Raw genomic sequence first — 22,500 nt, 5'->3', positions numbered from 1 at the left:
CAGGCCAGGGTCCCTCCCATTGACGAGGTGTCTGAGAAGTTTCTTACTTTTAAGATGGCTTTCCTGCTGGCTATTGCATCCCTCAAGAGAGTTGGGGACCTTCAGGCTCTCTCTGTTTCTCCCTGTTTGCTCCTGGGAGGGTCAAAGCCATTCTCCACCGTAGGCCAGGCTACGTGCCCAAGGTGCCTATGTACGAGCTCCTCTAGTTGGAGGAAGTCGGACCAGCCATAGGTGTGTTTTGGGTCACTCAAAGCAGACAATTAGCTGGGAGATTGTGGAGGCTATCTCTTCAGCGTATGTGGCACACAGTTTTCCCTCGCCTCTTCTGATAAGAGCCCACTCAACTAGAGGAGTGGCGTCCTCTAAAGCCCTGCTATCAGGAGTTTCCCTCTAAAAGGTCTGTGATGCCGCCGGCTGGGCCCCCCCCCCCCCACACACCTTCATCAGACACTACAGCCTGGATCTGCCCTCCACGCCAGGTTCTTGAGTCCTGAGTTGTGCCTGACAAACTTCACTCCAGGACAGGCACTAGTCAGTGTGGCACAGTGGGTATTTCGTTCCCCAAAGTGTCGTCTTTGAGGCAGCGCATGTTCCCTCCAAAGGGAACGTCTCGGGTTACGACTGTATCCCTTATTCCCTGAGAAGGGAACGAGACACTGTGTCCCTTTGCCACACCTCCTGAGTGCCTGAGAACGACTTGCTTCGACCTATCAGAAGCTAACACTGTTGTGTGCCGGCGTCCCTTTATAGCTTCTGCATACGCCGTTACATGTAATGTCATGACTCAACGCCAATCAAGATTTGACTAGTTTTACAGGTTTTCCCCAAAGTTCTTTCTTTCTTTCTTTCTTTCTTTCTTTCCCACACTTTCTGCTGTAGTGGATGGGAAACAGGTGCTTGTCCTCTGGATGTGTAGCACATGAAGCTTGCCAACCTCGCCTCTGCTAATCAGGACTTCAGCTCGTTAGATCTTTGAGAAAACATGAGCTTTTACAGCAGGACTGACGATGGCCGCTCAGATCAATGAAACTTTTACTGTTGTGATTGTGAACAGTGCTGGAGTTCTGGTGTTGTGTTTCTGTGTTGTGTGGATCTGTGTGTATGTACTGTGATTTACAGCTGCGGTGGCTGAGTTTCCACATTCATTTCATAATCAGTTTCAGGCTGATTAAATTCTGGGAGAAATGAGTGCATGACCTCTCTCTCTCTCTCTCTCTCTCTCTCTCTCTCTCTCTCTCTCTCTCTCTCTCTCTACCTCTCTCTCTCTCTCTCTCTCTCTCCCCCCCTCTCTCTCTACCTCTCTCTCTCTCTCTCTCCAGGGCTCGATCCAGCAGCTGGTTCTGACGGCCGATCCCACGGCACCGAACGAGCAGTGTGAGGAGGACGAGCCTTACGTGAGTCTTGTGTCGTCTTTCCATCAATATGTCAAATATAATATATGAATGTGGCACAAAATGAGGCCTTTCTTATAATAACTTGGGTAACCCAATTGTATCAATATCAATACAGAACACAAAATGAACATCTAAATTATATCACTTCCTGGGTGTCACTATTTTAGGGAATGTCACATTTGTTTTAACCGAGTTGAATGTAAAATGAGATGCAGCGAAATATTTTTTTTCTGTTTTTTTTTTTTTTTTTTTTTTTTACTTCAATGAATTGAATACCATTTCAACAGATTTTACCAGAATTATAAAATATAATGAAAAGTTTGGGGTGATTAAATAAAAAAAAATCATCAAGGACATATTAAAATGATCAAAAGTGACAGTAAAGACATTTATATTGTTACAAAAGATTCTATTTCAAATAAATGCTGTTCTTTTGAACTTTCTATCTATCAAATAGAATCCTGAAAAACAAAATATATGACGGTTTCCACAGAAATCTGAAGCAGCACAACTGTTTTCCACACTGATAATAATCATAAATGTTTCTTGATCATCAGATCCTCATATTAGAGTGATTTCTGAAGGATCATGTGACACTGAAGACTGGAGTAATGATGCTGAACATTCAGCTTTGTTCACAGGAATAAATTACACTTTACTGTATATTCACATAGAGAACAGCTGATTTACACTGGAATAATATTTCACTGTTTTTACTGTATTTTTGATCAAATAAATGCAGCTGGTGAGCAGAAAAGAAAAACGTTTCATTTTAATTATTATTATTATGGTGGGGTGGATCAAAATATAGCAAGGTTACAGACATTTGATTTGTTCAAAACTACTGTACCGATCTTTAATGCCAGATTAATTATATGTTAGAGAAGGGTTAATCTAACACTTTAAATAGTTTGATTTAAGTGGTTTGGACTGTGTTTCTCTAAAGCTTCAAAAGCATTTCCAAACCCAAACCCCTTTATCCTGTGCAGTAGAAGTGTCAGGGAGTGTGTGATGATGTCACGCTGTGAGTTTACAGTGGAGTGACAGCGCCGCCCTGTGGCTGAAGCTGAACACTGCGGATGTGTGTTAAACTGCTGGAAAGCTGTCTTTAATCATGGACTTGGAAACCTGAAATGAATCCCTTTTAAAATGCTCTTTCAGGCGTCAGGTTACGGAAGCGGTTATGAGATCTACGACGACACGGAGACTGGCGACGAAGTGAAGAAAGTGCATGAAGAGAGAGAATATACCATGGTGAGTGACAGCAGCGTTTGATGGATTTCCTTGAAGTCAAATCCAGTTCTCTTTTATTTCAAAGTATAATGTTTTAAGAGGACAGGCCTGATTTCCCACGTCCTTCAAAGCTATTGCAGTTCTGCTGGCATCACTCACACACACAAACACACTCACTCACTCACTCACTCACTCTCTCTCTCACACACACACACACACACACACACACACACACACACACACACACACAGACACACACACACACACACACACACACACACACACACACACACACACACACACACACACACACACACACACACACACTGACCAACAGGGGGAGACAGATTCAACCAAACACTATCACAGAAGCTGTGGGGAAAGGGAAATCTCATCTAATGCATTGCTGAGTGATTATTAGGCATTGGTTGACCCTGTCTGATCACAGCAGAAAGCTGTATTAGTGTACGTTCAGCAGAACCACTGGACGACTGTTGCTAAAAACATTCCAATTCATAAGAACTTTTTATTGAAAGTCAAAACTCACATGATATCCTTCAGAGGAGAAATTGTTTATTTTAATTTATTTATTGTATTACTTTTTATGATATAATTTAGATATGCTACTAATTATCTTTAAAAGCCACAAGTTCTTGATTCCACAGGGTCTTTAACTGTGTGTGTGATGGACTGGTTCACTGCTGTGATTATGAGACTGTGTTTGCTGTTGTTTAAGGTTGAGCCGGTGAGAGCGCCACCTACTGATCCTCCCTCGCTCCACACACACACGGATGATGAAGACTGGGCAGAAAGCTCTGGAGACCACATGATTATTAACACTCCCAAAGGTGAACGTTCAAGCTTTTCAAGACATTTTCATCTCATTTTCAGTGTTCCGTTTCTTTCATGTATTTTTTTAATCCACAACAGCCTTATCTAATTTTTCACCCATTCATATTTGAGCAATTATGTGTTATTCACCAGACCATATTTTAGTTTACATCACAAGCATTCACAGAGGCTGCAGATCATTTGATTTGTTTATGCAGATTTTTTATATACTACTACTGCAAAATCACAGCTGTATTTATTATATTTTATTTTTTCAAGATATCTGTTTGTGTTTTCAGAGCCCATCAGATCGGAGGGAGCCTCTCAGGACAGAAATGTGAGTGATATTTATTATGTTATTCTCTTGTCTTCCACTCTTTCTCTCTGATAATAACCGCTGAGTGTTTCACAGGTCATCACCATGCAGAAAGGAGAGAAAGGAGACCGAGGTCCACCCGGAGAACCCGGAGCGCCTGGATCACCTGTGGGATCGGGAGAACCGGGGCCCCGGGGCCCTCAGGGGCCGGCAGGAGCTCCAGGAGCCGACGGACAGACGGTGAGTGACCCTGGAAAATACAGCGTTCATCTTAACTAACTTTACTTGAGAACAAAATTATTACTTATATCTACAATATCATTCAAAAGTTTGGGGTCGGTAAGATTTGTTTCTGAAAGAGTCTCTTCTGATCACCAAAACTGCATTTATTTGATCAAAAATACAGTAAATACAGTGAAATATTATTACAATGTAAAACATCTCAGGTTACGTATGTAACCCTGGTTCCCTGAAGAGGGAATGAGACGCTGCGACGAGAAGCTGTGGAAACACTATACCCACAACGGCATAATAACCAATGCATGTCTGTGTGAAAGTATTGCGCACACTAAGAAAACCCTAACAGGGCATAGCAGATTAAGTTTCTCCTGATCTGATGATAAGAAAGGTTGAGGACAGAAGGCCTGTAGCATAATGGGACCCGCAACATTAGTAGAGACATTAGGAACATAACCCGGCCTAGGGTGAAGGAAGGCTTAGAAAGGCCTCAAACCAGGTGCAAATTCCAGGCACGAAGGAGCAACTGACAAGGCTTGCAAGTCTCCAATTCTCTTGATGGAAGAAATAGCAAGGAGAAATACATTTTTAAGTGTAAGGAACTCTTCTGAACCCTCTTCAATAGGCTCGAAGGGAGCCAAAGCCAGGCCTTCAAGTACAAAGGCCAAATCCCAAGCCAGTGCTCTAGTGTGCAGTGCAGGGCTCAGCCTCAGAGTGCCATGAAGAAAACGAGTAATGAGAGGATCTCTCCCCAGTGATGCACCACCCAGAGGAGTGTGGTAAGCAGATATAGCCGCCACATACACCTTTAAGGTGGAAGGGGATAATCCCGCAGTACTGAACTGAAGTACTGAACCAACAGGGCAGTTAACTGGATTCAGTGGCGTTCTACACACCAAGAAGAGAACAGTCTCCACTTCAGTGCATACAGTCTTCTCGTGGAGGGAGCTCTGGACTGGAGTATGATCTCAGCGACCTCGGTCGAGAGACCCGATTCTATGAGCTGGGCCCCCTCGGGCCGGGCCCTCAGTTTCCACAACTCCGGGGCGAGGGTGATGAATCATGCCCCCTGCTTGGGACAATAGGTCCCTCCTGATCGGAATCTCCATCAGAGAGCTGTCTAGAAGGGACACCAGGTCTCTCCAGAACTCCTGAGAGTCAAGTCAAGTCGCCTTCATTTATATAGCGCTTTTAACAATATAGATTGTTTTAAAGCAGCTTTACAGAGATAATAGGAAATTAAAGTAACAGAGATTGATTTGGCTTTATAGCAGCTCTAGAATAAAGTTATTGTCCAGCTAAAGTTAGTTTTGATTGATTTTCTTCTGTTGCAAAGATCATTAGTTATTAACTTAGGGGCCGCTAACACACACCGTTCTAACAGAAAACCCTGCAGAGGGAGCAGAGATATCGGAGGAAAGGCGTACAGGTATAGCCTCCCCCAGGGGAGCTGGATGCGTGAGGGAGAACCACATGGGACAGTGAGTTGTCTCTGAAGATGCAAATAGGTCGACTTATGCTTGACCGAATTTCTCCCATAGGAGATCCACCGCCTCGGGGTGAAGTCTCCATTCCCCGGGCCTCAGCCCCTGTCTCGACAGGATATCTGCTCCCTGGTTTTGATGCCCCGGGATATATACTGCCCTGAGAGACAGTAATTCCCCTTGGGCCCATAGGAGGATCTGATGAGCCAGTTCGCATAGGTGATGTGACCTCAGACCCCCCGATGGATGATGTAAGAGACCACCGATGTGTGGTCCGTGCGGACAAGCACATGATGGCCCCTCAGGTCTGGAAGGAAGTGTTAGAGAGCTCGAAACACCACCATCATTTCTAACCGATTTATGTGCCAAGAAAGTAAATGGTCTTGCCACAGACCTTTTGCAGAGCGACCACTCATGATCGCCCCCCAACCTGTGAGGGAAGTATCCGTCGTTAGCGTTACGCGATGACAAAAGGCCTCCAGCACTGGGCCTTGGGCGAGGAAACCGCGTGACCGTGATCATGCGAAACGGATTTCCCCTCGGAGAAAACCCCTGGGTTCTGAGCCCCGGGAAGGGGCCCGTCTTTTATTAGTAGCCCCGTACTGGCCAGCCTGAGTTTGATTCTCAGACCTAGTGTCTCTTCTAGACAGCTCTCCAATGGAGATTCCATCCAGGAGTGACCTATTGTCCCAAGTTGAGCCTCAACCCCAACTTTCTTATGTGAAACAGAACGACATCTCGATGCCGAACAGCTATCTGCTCGGATTGAGCAAAAATCAACCAGTCGTCGAAATATTTTTCAACACGCGAATGCCCTGGAGTCTCAGTAGAGCCAGAGCTGCATCCACGCATAACGTGAAAGTGCGGGGTGATAAACCTAAGCCATAGGGAAGAACACAAACTTGAGTTTCTGCGGTTTAGTTGTGGTTAAGTTGGCGCAAGTCTAGAATAGGACGCAACCCTCCATCGTTCTTTTGAACAATGAAGTAACGGCTGTAAAACCCTGACTCCCTGCTAGGAGAAGGAACCCTTTCTATAGCCCTCTTTCGTAGAGGCTCCATAACCAGTGCCTGCTCGGGGTCCACCGTAGGGAGGACCCCCAGAAATCTGGGCGGACGAGAACCAAACTGAATTCTGTAACCCATTTCTATAGTAAGCAAGAGCCAACAAGATATATTTGGCAGTAGCTTCCACGCTGCCAGAAAATCTACTAAGGGGACCAGTCTCTCGAGTCTGGCCTCTGGTATTGGTCGAACAGCCACTTCGGTGCCCTGTAACGGCGAACTGGCAGAGAACAACCGAACTGACTGCTCTACGACCCTCCTCGAATGATCGTTGGGGAACGCTGACACCTCAGTGCCCTGAAGTGGATGGATACGAGGCTTGTACACAAACGTCTGCTATAAATCTTTACTGCCCAAGATGGGCTGTGTAGTGTAGCAAACCTGTTATAGTTGTGCTTTAGCAGGCATTGGTCATGAAAGAGTAGTTTGATGGCATTACAGTATGTTGAAGCTTTGTAGATCCGGTGCTTAAAGCCACAAATGTTCAGTCTGTCACACACACAATCACACACTTCTTCCCGATTCCATATAACGCTTCATATTCTTCGTGAGCTGAACACACTGGAGAATGGAGATGAATGCTGTATTAAAGCTGTTTTTGTCTTTCAGGGACATCCAGGGAAAGACGGAGCTGCTGTAAGTATCTTCTGATCAGATACCTACCATAGAGTTATGAAATACAAAACAATTAGATGTCAAAAATGGAAAAGGAATAACAAGCATTTATTATCGATATACTCTACCATACAAAGGTTTGGGGTCACAAAGATTGAAGTTTTTTGTGTATGAGGAACTTTTCAGCGTCAAACCTTTTATGTGCCACTTTATCATTTCATACTGAATTGTAGTGGCGCATAAAATTTAATTGTATACTGACTTAATTTGCACACTGTAGACTGTGTTTTTTTTTTAAACCTCCGTCCAGGTCACTTTCCTTCTGTTAGATCTGAGCGAGCGGCTGAGGCTGTTGCCCTGGTTTTTCCTTTGAACAAAACCAACATGAATGAATTTGAACTTTGTTCTGTTCCTTTTCCATCATATGCAGGGAGAGGTTGGACCTCCGGGATTCCCGGGCCTTCGTGGAGATCCGGGTCCCAAAGGTGACAAGGTACGACACACGTTTGCTTAACAAACCTATGAGTGCCAGAAGTACAAGCTACATTCATTTTCTCCAGGATAATGTATAAATCTTGAAAGACAGCCTTATTTATCGAGCTATAAGGTTGTTCATTGATGGAATATTCATGCGTTAAAGCCATCCGTTCAACATATTTTTTAAATAATCGTCTTGAGTAGCTGAATTTGAAATTTCATTCTCAAAACACTTATATAAAATACGAACGGGAGGAATAAAGGAATGTTTTGCTGAAACTCTGTTGAACACTTTTGACTGCTGACCTGATGATTTTAGACCAATCACAGCAAACTCCCCCCTATTTCCACTCATTGCTTGTTCACTAGGGCGATCCAGGTGTGGGCATCACAGGGCCTCCAGGACCTCCGGGGCCGCCAGGACGTCCAGGGGCGTTTAAATATCCAGTATGTGCATGATTATGTACACTTTTATATAATTATGTATATCACTGAATAACTCTATAACAGCATAAGCTCACTGAGGCTTTCTCTTGTGCAGGACGGCACTGACGGCTCGGGCTCCAGTTACGTGGACTTGGACAGTGACACAGAGGTGATACGGGTGAGTTATAGTCCTGTTATAATGAAGTTGTCTTTGCTGATGTGACCTCTTGATTCCTGGGTTGAAATAATCAAAGGAGATGGATTCCATGCGGAACGAATGGCTATAAGTCAACGCTTAAAATGATGACATAAAATTATTTAACACTGAACAGAATGAAACATGAGGTAGTCATTATATAAATGTGTTAGATATGAATTGCAAGACAGCAAATTAGATTAATATCCTTGTTTTTGCTGGATTCCCACCAGGGTCCTCCAGGGCCTCCGGGTCCTCCTGGTCCTCCTGGTCCTTCTGTCGGAGCTCATCCAGGGCCAGTTGGGCCCCCCGGGGCTCCTGGGAAAGATGGGGAGACGGGTAAACCGGGACTACCGGTGAGTAAAGGATCTTGTAGTGCGCTGCATCACAGAAATAACAACCAGTGGGATTTAAACAAACCAAAGTTCACTATAACATGAATGTTCTGTTATTATTTACTCGTCCACACGACCTCACGAAAAAACAGTTTGATTTTATTTCTCCTATGCAAAAATGAAGGCAGACACTGTCTAAAAATTATACAAAAAATCCACCTAAAAGTAGTCTGTACACATTATTTTTGTATTCTAAGACGTCTGAAGCCATAAAAAAGGGTAAAGGGTATCTTATGAATATACACTACTTTCGTAAAAAAACGAAAAAACTTTTTATTCATCAAGGATGCATTGAATTGATCAAAAGTGACAGCAAAGACTTTTATAATGTTACAAAAGATTCTATTTCAAATAAATGTCGTTCTCTCAGCATGTGTTAAAAGTCTTGATTCACTAGATGAAGCTCAATCTTTTATTTCAAGGCCAACACGTGCGCCCTGTGTTACAGGTGATTGAGGACTGGGTTAGTGGGTCTGGATCTGAGTTTGGGTCTGGATCTGAGTTTGGGTCTGGATCTGACTTTGGGTCTGGATCTAAATTTGGGCCTGGATCTGAGTTTGGGCCTGGATCTGAGTTTGGGTCTGGATCTAAATTTGGGCCTGGATCTGACTTTGGGTCTGGATCTGAGTTTGGGTCTGGATCTAAATTTGGGCCTGGATCTGACTTTGGGTCTGGATCTGAGTTTGGGTCTGGATCTGAGTTTGGGCCTGGATCTGAGTTTGGGTCTGGATCTAAATTTGGGCCTGGATCTGACTTTGGGTCTGGATCTGAGTTTGGGTCTGGATCTGAGTTGGGGTCTGGATCTGAGTTTGGCTCTGGATCTGATTTTGGGTCTGGATCTGAGTTTGGGTCTGGATCTAAATTTGGGCCTGGATCTGAGTTTGGGTCTGGATCTGAGTTTGGGTCTATATCTGACTTTGGGTCTGGATCTAAATTTGGGCCTGGATCTGACTTTGGGTCTGGATCTAAATTTGGGCCTGGATCTGAGTTTGGGTCTATATCTGACTTTGGGTCTGGATCTAAATTTGGGCCTGGATCTGACTTTGGGTCTGGATCTGAGTTTGGGTCTGGATCTGAGTTTGGGCCTGGATCTGAGTTTGGGTCTGGATCTAAATTTGGGCCTGGATCTGACTTTGGGTCTGGATCTGAGTTTGGGTCTGGATCTGAGTTGGGGTCTGGATCTGAGTTTGGCTCTGGATCTGATTTTGGGTCTGGATCTGAGTTTGGGTCTGGATCTAAATTTGGGCCTGGATCTGAGTTTGGGTCTGGATCTGAGTTTGGGTCTATATCTGACTTTGGGTCTGGATCTAAATTTGGGCCTGGATCTGACTTTGGGTCTGGATCTGAGTTTGGGCCTGGATCTGAGTTTGGGTCTGGATCTGAGTTTGGGTCTGAATTTGAGCCGGTCTCAGCCGAGGTAGAGCTCTCGGTCCCAGATGGTAAACTCAAACCATGGGCCAGAAAGGCAGTTATTTCCTCCCATCATGTTCCATACACACATAAATCTCAACACACACCCAAACGCTTTTGCTTTCATCACACTCACCCTTCTGAACAGAGAATCACCTCACAATGAAATGTTTATGTGAGGAAGTGTCATGTGAAAATGCGTTTGTCATGATGCAGAAAACTAGTTCTGACTGTATAAGGGGCTTTTATCCAACTTTTACATGCTATAGTTTTTAGCAAAGCTCTGGACTTCATTATCTAGATCAGGAAAAAGTAATTTCCTTTCGAGGGAACTCGCGCTGCATCACTGAGGACACTTTGGGGAATCCCTTCAGCGTCAGCGTTCCTGAAGCACTTGTGCAATTTAGTCCAAATTTGAATTGGTGCAACGTCATCCCATGACACGTGTTCAAGATGCTGATGATCCCTCTTATCATGCGCCAAATCAAGTATGAGGACTGGTTTGTCACGATAGATCTAAAGGAGGGTTCGGCTGTATGCACTTCCCCCGATCGCTCTGCTCCCGGGAATTCTAGATAGAGTTCGCCAGGGCGGGGATCAACTCCTATTGGTAGACCCATGCTGGCTGGAACTAGTTTGGTTTTCAGACCTATTAGCCCTCCTGGACGCCCCCCCGTGGGAGATTCCCGTCAGGAGGGACCTCCTAACACAGGCCGAGGCTCGATATTACACCCCCGGCTGGAGATGTCGAAATTGTGGGTCTGGCCCCTGAGAGGGATCAGTTACTGAACGCCGGTCTCTCGACTGAGCTAGTGGAGACCATCCTAAATTCTAGAGCTCCCTCCACAAGGAAACTTTATTCTTTGAAGTGGAGGGTATTCATTTCATAGTGTAGAGAGCACTAATTGGATCCAGTTAACTGCCCAGTGTCTCCAATGCTGGAGTTTCTGCAGGGTCGTTTTTCTGCCAGCCTTTCCCCCTCTACACTTGAGGTGAATGTGATGGTGGTGACTGACTTCCATGTCCCCCTGGATGGCAGTTCGCTGGGAAGGCATCATCTTATTACATGTTTCCTCCGTGGTACTCTGAGGATGAGGCCTCTGGCTCAGGTTAGGAGACCTGCATGGGATCTAACCATGGTGTTAGAAAGGTTAACCTTCTAGCCTTTGGACACGGCATTAGATAAGTGTCTAGCCTCAAAAATGAAATTTTTGCTGGCAATGTCGTCTCTGAAGAGAGTAGGAGAATTACAGGCCTTGTCGGTTGCTCCAGGAGGAGTGAAGGCTATTCTTTACCCAAGACCGAGTTATGTACCTTAGGTACCCACTAATGTGGCCCGGCCGGTGGTCCTTCAGGCCTTCCATCCTCCTCAAGTGTCGGCGGAACGAGAGGTCCAAGATGAATGGGATGCGTCAGGATGGTCCTCACCACACACCTTTGTTAGATTCTATAGCCTGGACCTTCTGGCCACCCCGGGGTCACAAGCACTCATGTCCTGAGCTGTGCCTTATTTCTTCACGCTAGGACAGACTTTTTCGTCAGAATGGCGAAGTTGGCATATCGTTCCCCAGAGTGTCGTCAGTGACGCAGTGCGAGGTCCCTCGAAAGGGAACATCTCAGGTTACCCATGAAACAATGCTTCCCTGAGAAGGGAGCGAGACGCCGCGTCATGCCATGCTTCCTGCATCCCTTCTCAGGGAACCATAGTTACACGGGTAACCGTAGGAGTTTTTGGATGGATGGTTGCCAGGGTGTTACTATGCTATATATAATGGAAATGTAATTTTGAGAAGATTACATTATTTTGAATGAAATCAGAGCATTTAGATCATGAAATCACAGTGCTCTTGAACACAGATACTGTTGATTTACTGATCACTTAATGAAAGGCCTTCAGATGCTTTGGCATTGCTATTCCAGGGTTATTACAGTTCTGTGAAACATGACATTACACAGTTATCCAGACCTCCAGATTGATGTAATTGTTCCCAAATGTTTTGTCTTGGGTGAAAATCAGATAGCGTATTAATCCAATAAAGTTTTCAGATGAACACTGGCCCGTAAAGCTGTGAATCACAGCAAGCCCGCAGGAGCGTGATGGACTAATATTCATTTCTTCTGCATATGATCTTGATCTGCTCAGCTCGAATCGTGGAACATGAACGCTTCTGTTATGATGGGGGAAACTGCCTTTTGAAACGCGGCCTAACCTTACACTTCAACTAACTCCCGTCTCCTGCTTAAAGCCACAGCTTGTGTTAACCCTGAAATGGCATATCATCATGACAGTGTTCAGCCTGAGTGAAGAAATCACAGTGGGATTAGAGAAGTGTGAAAACACTCTTCAGATTGCTGTTAGATCTGTTCTTAGTGTGTGTGTGTGTGTGTGTTTGGGGTCCTGATGTGCTGATTTCTGTCGCTTTAGGGTGCTAATGGACGAGACGGTGAACCTGGGAAAGACGGAGAAAAAGGGCAAACGGTAAGATGTTTTTTATACTGTAGTAAATATGGCAAGGTTATAACCTACGTTTTTTTGCATTTGTCTTTACCACTGTCTGTTGATTTTAGTCATTATTTAATTCTGTATTTTCTGTAATTCTCTCTGGGTATCTTTGAAAATGTAGTTTTATGATTATTATGCATAAAAATTTAAGTGGTCCGATTATGACCTTCCACTGATCATTTCTGTTTAAACTAAAAATGTCGTCATGTGCCGTTCCCAACTGTGGAGGAAGCTGTTTTCTAGACGGGGTTGTGAACACGTCTTGTGTTTTTTGGCAGGGTGAAGCAGGTTTACCTGGAATCATCGGACCGAAGGTAATTTCCTTTAGATGATCGTGATCACAGTGTTGGGGAAGATATTTTGCCACTGAGATTGAGTCTGAGATTTCATAAAGTAACGTCAGAGCTGCTGTGTGTGTGTGTGTGTGTGTCCCTCAGGGAGATCCAGGGGTCCCGGGACAGCGAGGGCCTGAGGGAGCTGAGGGCCCCCCCGGCCCCCCCGGCCCCCCCGGACCAGCGGGAAAACCCTTCAGCTTCGACATGATGGTGTGTTTCTCTGACCTTCAGCCCTTCTGAGTCTGTACATTTAGCTGCTTAATCAAGGGAAGGGTTAAGAATATGCATGCATGTATTTGTTTATTTGTTTGTTTGTTTATTTATTTTACTCATTTATTTCTTTGTTTTTTTAAACTTATTTATGTTTTTACTTATTTTTTTCTTTATTTTACATATTTTTTAACTTCATTATTTATTATTTATTTTTAACTTATTTATTTTTCATTCTTTTATGTATTTATCCTTTTATTGTTTATGAATCATTCATTATTTTAGTTATTAATTCATTAATGTATTCTTTGTTATTTATTATTTTATTTCATTTATTTATATTTATTTATTTTTTATTCTTTTTTAAATTATTTATCTTTTTTTCTTTTATTTATTTATTAAGTTATTACTTATTTATTTATTCTTTGTTTACATGTGAGTGCTAGATGTTTTGTTAAAGAAGTAGAACTTGTTCACATATGTTCCTTGTGTCAGATATTAGATTTTGTGTGAAGAACTGAAAACACATGAACGTTGCAGTTGAACGAGAATTTCTGTGCATTTAGTCCTAGAGCTGAGGCGTTTGAAAACTGTTTTTTGGTCATATTGGTTCATATTCTGGTCATAAAACAGTGTTTTTTGGTTATACTTCTGCTGGTTTTATTCAGGATCTGGAGGGCTCAGGCCTGGATGGAAACAGTGGCTTCAGACCTGTGCTGCCCAGAGGACCACCCGTACGTGCATTTACACTCTCAGAGTGTTTTCTGTGTGTTTGAGCCGAACAACAGCTCATTCTCATGCCTGTTCTCTCCCTCAGGGTCTTCCCGGGATCCCCGGACCGCCCGGACCACAGGTAGAGTTACTGATGCAGATCTGCACTAAAACTAATCATGATCGGTCAATACTCTTGAAAACTGTGTTATGGCATCTGCCATGTGATATTACCCATCATTCCCAGGGTTCTTATACATTTAGGGAATGCATATCTGTCTTATAACCCTTCATTAGAGTCAGATGTGCAAACCTTGGATTTGTTCCTCCAACTCTGATTAAATGAACACAACTATACACTTTTAGGGGAAAGACGGAGCCGACGGCCCTCCGGGTGTTTCAGTGAAGGTCTGTTCTCCTCACACACAAAAACATCATCACGTTCACACACACACACTTCCACAACTGTTTCCATTCCCGCTTTCCAAAGGGAGCCTGCTGTTCCCAGCCATGTGTTCCCCATTATCCTCCAGTGTTCTTCAACACATGTGTGAGGGTCAGTGGAATCAAGGCATCGCCGGCTTTGAACCCCTTCTTCTGAGTGTAACTCAGAGTAGAACACACTTTATAATGGCTTTATATTGCATCACACACAAAGCTGCAGACGTTGGATTCAGGAATTGATCAGTGATAAGATTCCGCTTAATAAATTGTTCCCATGATACACCATTAATTTAGCATCACAAATTCATAGAAGTTCTGCGCAGGAGAACTACATTATATATAATTTTTTTATATATTATATAAATATTATAAGACTTCTGATACGTGTTAGTACCACACAGACATTCATTTAACATGTGATTTAACATTTTAAGCTTGTAACGTTGCGTGATCATGTCTCCTCCACTCCACTAGGGGGAGCCGGGTGCCGGAGGAGCCGATGGACAGCCCGGGTCGCCTGGACACCCTGGGCTACAAGTAAACTTACAAAACAAAATACGCTATAGAAATTTGTGCAATCTATTCATTCTTTTCCCATCAACTTATATATAAAATATAAAAATATTTATATTTATAAAAAATAAAAATAAAAACATCTAGAAATGTTTTAAATGTTCCAGGGGGAAAGGGGAGCGAAAGGTGATCCGGGTCAGAAGGTTTGTAGCTAATTCTCCTTTGAGCCGTATCTCTCTCAGAGCCTCTGCGTCTGATGCTAATGGTGGAGGTGTGTGTTTCAGGGAGAGAGCGGCCGGGACGGAGTGAGCTTGCCTGGCCCTCCAGGGCCTCCCGGGCCCCCAGGACCCGCCATCAGCCTGCATGAGGCGAGCACTTTAATGCCTGCGCTTATCTAAAGGTCACAGTCCTCTGACAGGGCTGGGTGTTAATACACTGAACTCTTTCTCACCCTCAGCTAATGCTCAACGACACTGAAGGAGTCTTCAACCTCTCCGGGGTTCTGGAAGCACAAGGTCCATCGGTAAGAAGCTTTCCACAACTCCCTCGTCTCACGTCTCGGCGTCCGTAAAGCTCGAGCACCCTTCAAAACACAAACATCTTCTTGTTTAATCATATTTATACAGTGACCCTGAAGTGCAAATGAAAATCACAAATCATAGCCATAGCCATATCACCCTGTAGCCCAAGACTGGTTGCCCACTGAAGCTAAGCAGGGCTGAGCCTGGTCAGTACCTGGATGGGAGACCTCCTGGGAAAAACCAGGTTGCTGCTGGAAGAGGTGTTAGTGAGGCCAGTAGGGGGCGCTCATCCTGTGGTCTGTGTGGGTCCTAATGCCCCAGTGTAGTGACGGGGACACTATACTGCCAAAAGAGCACCGTCCTTCGGATGAGGCGTTAAACCGAGGTCCTGACTCTCTGTGGTCTTTAAAAATCCCAGGATGTCCTTCGGAAAAGAGTAGGGGTGTAACCCCGGCATCCTGGCCAAATTTGCCCCTTGGCCCCTGTCCATCATGGCCTCCTAATCATCCCCATATACTGATTGGCTTCATCACTGTCTCCTCTCCACCAGTGAGCTGGTGTGTGGTGGGCGTTCTGGCGCAATATGGCTGCCGTCGCATCATCCAAGTGGAGCTGCACATTGGTGGTGGATGAGGAGATTCCCCCCTTCTATGTAAAGCGCTTTGAGGTCTCAAAAAAAGCGCTATATAAATGTAACGAATGATTAATTATTATTATAAATCAGAAAAGACAACAGCGAATCAGAAAAGAAAACAAATCAATTGAATCAAAAAAGGAAACTATGAATCGAAAAACAACAGTTAATCAGACAACAGCGAATCAGAAACCGCACACATAATATGAGTATATCTATCAGTGACTGAATTCAGTGCATGCCGCTTAGAAATGTTCTCTGACTTTCTTTGACGTCCCTGAATATTATTTTGTAGTATTATTAATATTATTAAAGAAGCAATTATTATGAAGATTCACTTTTAAACTAAAAAAATAAATCCATTATGAAATCCAGAAGAGACATGTAACAAAAGTAAAGTAATTTTCCCTCTTTGTATGGTGGAATGAAAGATATGAAATATCTCTCATTATGTCAGAGAGGACGGTGCAGGAACACACGCCGCTGAAGAGAGCCAACACTGCAGAGTAATGGCATTATTTACAGTGAGTCGTTGAGTTCTGCGTCCAGCTGCCTGTGAAACTGCATTTAAACAATTACGACACATTAGCTTTGCTTCATGGACTCCAGCGGCACTGACAGGCTCTAGCAGAAGATCATCAGTTACGCCCGAGTCTCGGAGTCTCAGCGCACAGATCTGGAGATGTTACGCCACGAGACACAGAGTCATTACAGCTTTCACACGTGTGGTTGGAGATAATAACACACACAAACACACTCGATGTGTGATTGAACATTTAACTACAACAATTACTGCAATTATGTGTTTAAGCATCTGAAATTAAGTATATTTTTAAGTTAATAAACGTGATTATAGTTGAGCTTTGGCATTCGGATCGTTTGGATATTTGTGGGTTTTGCTCTTTGATCTGGTTACAGCAGTGATGACAACATGAAGAAATGAGTTCTGTTTTGATTCCCCAGGGGCCGAGAGGGCCGAAGGGGGACAGCGGGGCCCCGGGGGTGCAGGGGTCAAAGGTGAGAGACCAGACCAGACTACCAGTGTGTGTGTGTGTGTGTGTGTGTGTGTGTGTGTGTGTGTGTGTGTGTGTGTGTGTGATTAAAATGGCTGCAGAGGTTTGCGTGTATGATATTCTGATTTCACACATTATCATGAGAAGTTCCTGCAGTTGATGAATAGGGATGTGAGTGTGTTATTAATAATGTGTGCTAATGAATATGTATGTTGCACTGATTGCTGTTCCAGGGTCAGAAAGGAGAGTCGGGGTTCGTGTCGGGAGTCTCGGGGCCACAGGGACCCACAGGACTGAAGGTCACTCACTACTTTCACAATCCTCTAATCACTGCATACTCCAGATCAGAGCCGTGAACTTTAACCCGAGACTTCCAAGATAGATTAGTCATGGTTGTAAAGTGTTTATTTGATTTCCTTGCTTTTTACTGTAATTCTCAGGGAGACCGTGGCGTTCCGGGACCGCCTGGGGAAAAGGTGAGAGGAAGACGTCGTCACTGGGATTTATTCCTATTTTTCACACATATATTTCATTATGAAGTCTCCAGATGAAAGTTTGGAGGGAGCGTGTTCAGTGAATCCCATCAATTATAATGCAAACACAGTATTGTACATCAGTGTTTCTGCTACTCCTCCATCACATCGGCTCCACCTGATGTCTTGAGTTTGTTATTCGGTTATTAACTGAAATCTCTCAGTGTAACAAGTCTTTTTTTCTGTCCACACTGAAAACTAAAATACCACAAGAAGCGACAAAATCACAGCCAATCAGATCATACTTGATATTTAAAATACACCTATCTGAAATGGACCAATGAGATTACAGTGTGGGCGGAGCTACTCAGCACACTGCAACAAAGACACTATAAAATGGGTCGTTTTGACACTTTTCCGCAACTACTTACGTATCACTTCACATTGACATGAATTTAGAAGTCATCATAGATTGCTTGCTCTTGATAGAAAGCACAATATACAAACTACATTAAGAGTTTTAATAGACGGATTAAGAGTTTAAATAGACTGTAGACTGGAGTCGGTCTGACTCCCCTGACATTTTACAATTCACATATTTTTTCTTTTTAAGTGCTTTTGCTGATTGTGTTTTATAATAAGTCGAGTCCCGAGAACAGACACACACAGAGAGTTCTGTCTGATCTGATCTGATCTCTGATCTGTGTGTTATTAATCTGATCCAGGGCCTCATTGGACCCACTGGACCAAAGGGGGAATTTGGATTTCCAGGACGTCCGGTAAGTTACCTGAAAAACTCAATATAATAGTAAAGTGTAATTTATTCCTGATCAAAGCTAAATTTTGCGATAAATAAAGGAATTAATTTCTGTAAGCTGGAATGATGAACTGGTGTTGTGTGTGTCCTCAGGGTCGTCCAGGGGTCAACGGCCGGAAGGGAGAGAAAGGAGAGTCTGTCGGTTTACCTGTGAGTACATCCATGTGCCGTGTGTTTTTACTGAGCTGAAATGCTCTGAAAATCATCTTTGATCAGATACAGGTTCATCAAAGCGTATTATTGAGCTCTTTTACTCATGTCTTTACTCAAAACTGTATGAGATCCAGATTGGTGCCCTTGACATTCTTTAAAGCATCAAGCATTTATAAAGGGCTTCGCCGTACTCTACAAGCAAGAAGTTTGTGTTTTTATCTAAGAAATAAAAGATATTCATCATTCAAGGGCAGCTGTGCAAACTTTACATCACAACAACACAGACATGAAGCGTCTTCAGTCGGTTTTCCTGGCTGTACCCTCGTGTTGTGTTCGGGTCATTTTGACCCGGAGCGGATTTTCCCTTACTCGAAAATGCTAGTTAATGTTATTACATTGGACAAAATTTTTTAAAAATTTGTGGGTTTTCCCCCCACATTGTAACACTTGTGGGGCCCTATCTCGCACCCAGCGCAATTGACTTTGTACACCGATGCATGTATCATTCCTATTTCTCACCCCGCACACAGCGGACTTTTCCCTCCACAGACGCACGTCGGTAAATTAGGGAATGAACTTGCGCTCCTGGGGGCGGTTCAGCGAAAAGATGAGGCGTGTTCCGGCGCAAACGTTCCCTGGTGCTATTTTGCAGGTTTAGAAAACAATTCCGCCACTGACCAGGAGAAACCTCGTCTAAAGTCAGTGACGCGTTCATATGCTATTTTAAGGGCGCATGCTTGGCCATAATCAATGTAGCGTGTGTACAACGCTCATACACTTTGCTTCTCTCATCTACACAGATGCAGCAGTTTTCATTTTTAGAAAATCATACATTATTACAAGGAAAAATATTATCACATGAGGGAAATCATTGTTGTGTCCATGAAGATGTGAGAAATAGGCATAAATCTAGCTTACACATTTACCCAAATTATCATACACCTGTTTATCCGAAGCTAATCTGGGTGTGTTTCTCCATCCCCAATGTCACTTCTCTGTGTTTTATGGCCCTGACGAGAACGTCGGTCTCCTCGGCTGTGAACCGCTCCTGGCAAATCCGCCGTTATAATAGCAATCCGCCATGGAACAAGCGCGCCTGCTCTTAAAGGGAATGTGAGATGACGCTCTGATTGGTTTATTTCACGTTACGCCCAAACCACACCTATGAGTAATGAAGCGACTTCAGACCAACACATTTTAGATTTGTGTCAGGCGCAAGAGTCATTTATCCCGCCGGTATAATAGCAACAGCGCCCGAGACCCGCCCACAAAGTTACTTGCGTTTCGCGCTTGATACTTATGTTTCAGACCGTTAAAATAGGGCCCGTGATGTTCTTGGTCAAAATGACCGGTCTACAAAATATAGTTTATAAATCTCTTAATTTGTTACCTTATTAGTAAATATTGAATTCAATCTTTTTATCAACTTGTTTTCTTTAAATTAGGACAGGTTTTGTATTTATTTTTGAAACTGATTGATCTTAGGCCTCATTGATCTGAGCTTATATTGGTCAAAAATGACCGCCCATTGAAAATGAATGGGGGTGTCGAAAATCTGAGAAACAATTAGTGTTCAGGAGTGTGTTCATCATGAAGTTCCCATGTGGACATGTGGGCTTGCAGAAATAAAGGCCTTGGACCTACAGTATGCATGTGTGGATACGTGCATCCGCACACAAACAGCGGGACCACAACAGGAACACCATAAGTGTGACTTTGTGCCATTTTGTACACACACACACACACACACACACACGCACACACACACACACTTACAAAATTCAAAACAAATTTACTGGTTAAACATTAAAGCACACTAGTGTGATAAACAGTACAATTTTTTTCATGTTTTATGTATTCATAAAATTATCCACAAATAACGCTTTCTTCGGGTTACGTCTGAAACCCTCGTTCCCTGAGAAGAATTGACAGATTGGGGAACACCTTCAGCGTGACGTCTCTGAAGCCTGTATGGAACTAGTCCAATCTCGATTGGTGTTGCGTCATCACGTCACTCTTGATGTCGCATGTGATGGTGATGTGGAAGCTATAAAAGGACGCCGGATTACAACAGCATCAGCTTCTGATAGGTCGAAGCAAGTCGTTCTCAGGAGCGCAGGAAGTGTGGCCGAGGGGCGCAGCGTAACGGCAAAGAATTACTGTCGTAACCCGGGACGTTCCCTTTCAAGGCTCGCGATAATCGACACATTGGGGAACGGAATGCCCACTGCGCCACACAAAAGCAATCTGGCACCCTCAAGACGAGAAAACGGCGGCATCACAGACCTCTTGGAGGGAGACCCCTGTTAGCAGGGCTATAGAGGATGCCACTCCTCTAGTTGAGTGGGCTCTTATCAGGAGAGGCGAAGGCAAACCGCGGGCCTCGTACGCTGAAGAAATAGCCTTTACTATCCATCTGCTAATAGGTTAAGAAGCAGGGGAACCCTTCTTAGGTGACCCAAAACACACAAGCAGCTGGCCGACTTCCTCCAGTCCGAGGACCTGTGTACGTAGGCCTCCAGAGCTCGGACCGGGCATAATAGATGTAGCTTAGCTTGATCAGCCGATACATTCAGTGGAGGATGAAATGCCTGCAAGATTATAGACCGTGCCACATTTGAAGGCACCTTAGGCACATAACCGGGTCTAGGGTGGAGAATGGCCCAGGAGCGAACTCGAGGCAAAAGAGAGCAACAGATAGCGCCTGCAGGTCCCCGACTCTCTTTAGGGATGTAAAAGCTAGCAGAAAGGCTACCTTCAGGATTACATTTCTCGGACACCGCGTCCAAAGGTTTCGAAGGGTGCCAGGGATAACCCTTCAAGAATCACTGCCAGGTCCCACGTGAGGACCCTGGTCTGGACGACACGCCTCATCCTCCTAGCTCCATGAAGAAAATGTACTATAAGTGGGTGTCTCCCCATAGTGCCCACCCTTAGAGGCGTGTGGAAGGCAGCTACAGCCACCACATAGACCTTAAGCGTGGACGGGGAGAGCACGTCAGAGAAGTGATTTTGGAGGAACTCCAGCACTGAAGCCACTGGGCAGTTAACTGGGTCCAACTGATGTTCTCTGCACCATCAAGTAAATACATTCCATTTTAATGCATACAGTTTCCTCGTGGAGGGGGCTCTAGAGTTTAGGATGGTCTCAACACCCTTGGTTGAGATACCAGCATTTACGAGTTGGTCCCCCTCAGGGGTCAGACCCAAAGCTTCCACAGCTCCGGCCGAGGGTGATATATTGTGCCCCCGGCCTGATAAAGAAGGCCCCTCCTGATTGGGATTTGCCACGGAGGGCCTGCTAGAAGAGCTATGATGTCTGAAAACCATGCTCAGGCCGGCCAGTATGGGGCTACTAGGAGCAAACTGACCCCGTGCCGCCTGACCCTCTCTAGAACCCCTGGGAGCAGAGCGATTGGGGAAACGCGTACAGACGTTGCCTTGGCCACGCCTGCACCATGGCATCCAGTCCCAGGGGAGCTTTGTCCCCTTTCGATTTATATTTGAGAACACTGACGTATTGTCTGTTCGCACTAGAACATGATGGCCTCTGAGGTCCAGAAGGAAATGTCTGAGAGCCAGAAATACTGCCAACATCTACAGGCAATTGATGTACCACAACCGATGATGGTCCTTCCATGGACCCTTGGTGTAGCAGCCCTCCATGACCGCTCCCCAGCCTGTTTCTTTGATCGTGCGAAATGTGTTCTCTGGTTCACTGGAAAACCCTGTTCCTGAGCCACCACTGCAGGGCCCTCATGCAAAAGGTATTACGTTGGACGCTGCTGCCAGAAGACCCAGAACTTTTTGAAAATGTCTGACAGTGCTGGCCTGGCCTAACGTGATACTGGTGACTGTAGTCAAGATGGTGTTTATACGAGCAGGAGACAGCTGTGCCCGCATCGTAACTGAGTCCCACACTACCCCCAGGAATGTCGATCTCTGCAGAGGAATTAGTGAACTTTTCTTGACATTGAGTCTCAACTCCGAGCACCTCAGATGGTGCAGAACAACATCTCAATTTTGAACTGCCATGTCCTCTGACTGTGGGCCCTGTCCTTCTCCCCAATGCCCGACAGGTTCAGCCACAGGTGT

At 44.5% G+C, this 22,500-nt stretch overlaps 1 protein-coding gene across 4 annotated transcripts in view; it reads left to right on the top strand.

Moving 5' to 3' along the window:
* The window catches only part of col15a1a (collagen, type XV, alpha 1a), a 79,228-nt gene that overhangs the window by 35,806 nt on the left and 20,922 nt on the right, over nt 1-22,500 (top strand). For all 4 annotated transcript variants that reach the window (XM_079863890.1, XM_079863889.1, XM_079863888.1 and 1 more), the window contains exons 4-28: nt 1,320-1,394; nt 2,556-2,648; nt 3,364-3,475; nt 3,758-3,795; nt 3,871-4,014; nt 7,169-7,195; nt 7,605-7,667; nt 8,021-8,098; nt 8,193-8,255; nt 8,507-8,629; nt 12,504-12,557; nt 12,860-12,895; nt 13,019-13,126; nt 13,795-13,860; nt 13,944-13,979; nt 14,204-14,245; nt 14,756-14,818; nt 14,962-14,997; nt 15,079-15,162; nt 15,252-15,317; nt 16,913-16,966; nt 17,196-17,261; nt 17,403-17,438; nt 18,161-18,214; nt 18,346-18,402. In XM_079863890.1, the coding sequence (XP_079720016.1) occupies nt 1,320-1,394; nt 2,556-2,648; nt 3,364-3,475; nt 3,758-3,795; nt 3,871-4,014; nt 7,169-7,195; nt 7,605-7,667; nt 8,021-8,098; nt 8,193-8,255; nt 8,507-8,629; nt 12,504-12,557; nt 12,860-12,895; nt 13,019-13,126; nt 13,795-13,860; nt 13,944-13,979; nt 14,204-14,245; nt 14,756-14,818; nt 14,962-14,997; nt 15,079-15,162; nt 15,252-15,317; nt 16,913-16,966; nt 17,196-17,261; nt 17,403-17,438; nt 18,161-18,214; nt 18,346-18,402 (1,674 nt within the window). The remainder of the gene's footprint in view (nt 1-1,319; nt 1,395-2,555; nt 2,649-3,363; nt 3,476-3,757; nt 3,796-3,870; nt 4,015-7,168; nt 7,196-7,604; nt 7,668-8,020; nt 8,099-8,192; nt 8,256-8,506; nt 8,630-12,503; nt 12,558-12,859; nt 12,896-13,018; nt 13,127-13,794; nt 13,861-13,943; nt 13,980-14,203; nt 14,246-14,755; nt 14,819-14,961; nt 14,998-15,078; nt 15,163-15,251; nt 15,318-16,912; nt 16,967-17,195; nt 17,262-17,402; nt 17,439-18,160; nt 18,215-18,345; nt 18,403-22,500) is intronic.

The sequence above is a fragment of the Squalius cephalus genome (assembly GCF_949319135.1).
Source record: "Squalius cephalus genome assembly, chromosome: 25".
Taxonomy (NCBI): Eukaryota; Metazoa; Chordata; class Actinopteri; order Cypriniformes; family Leuciscidae; genus Squalius; species Squalius cephalus.
The sequence above is the reverse complement of the archived record's forward strand: the minus strand, read 5'-3'. Positions and strand labels throughout refer to the sequence as shown.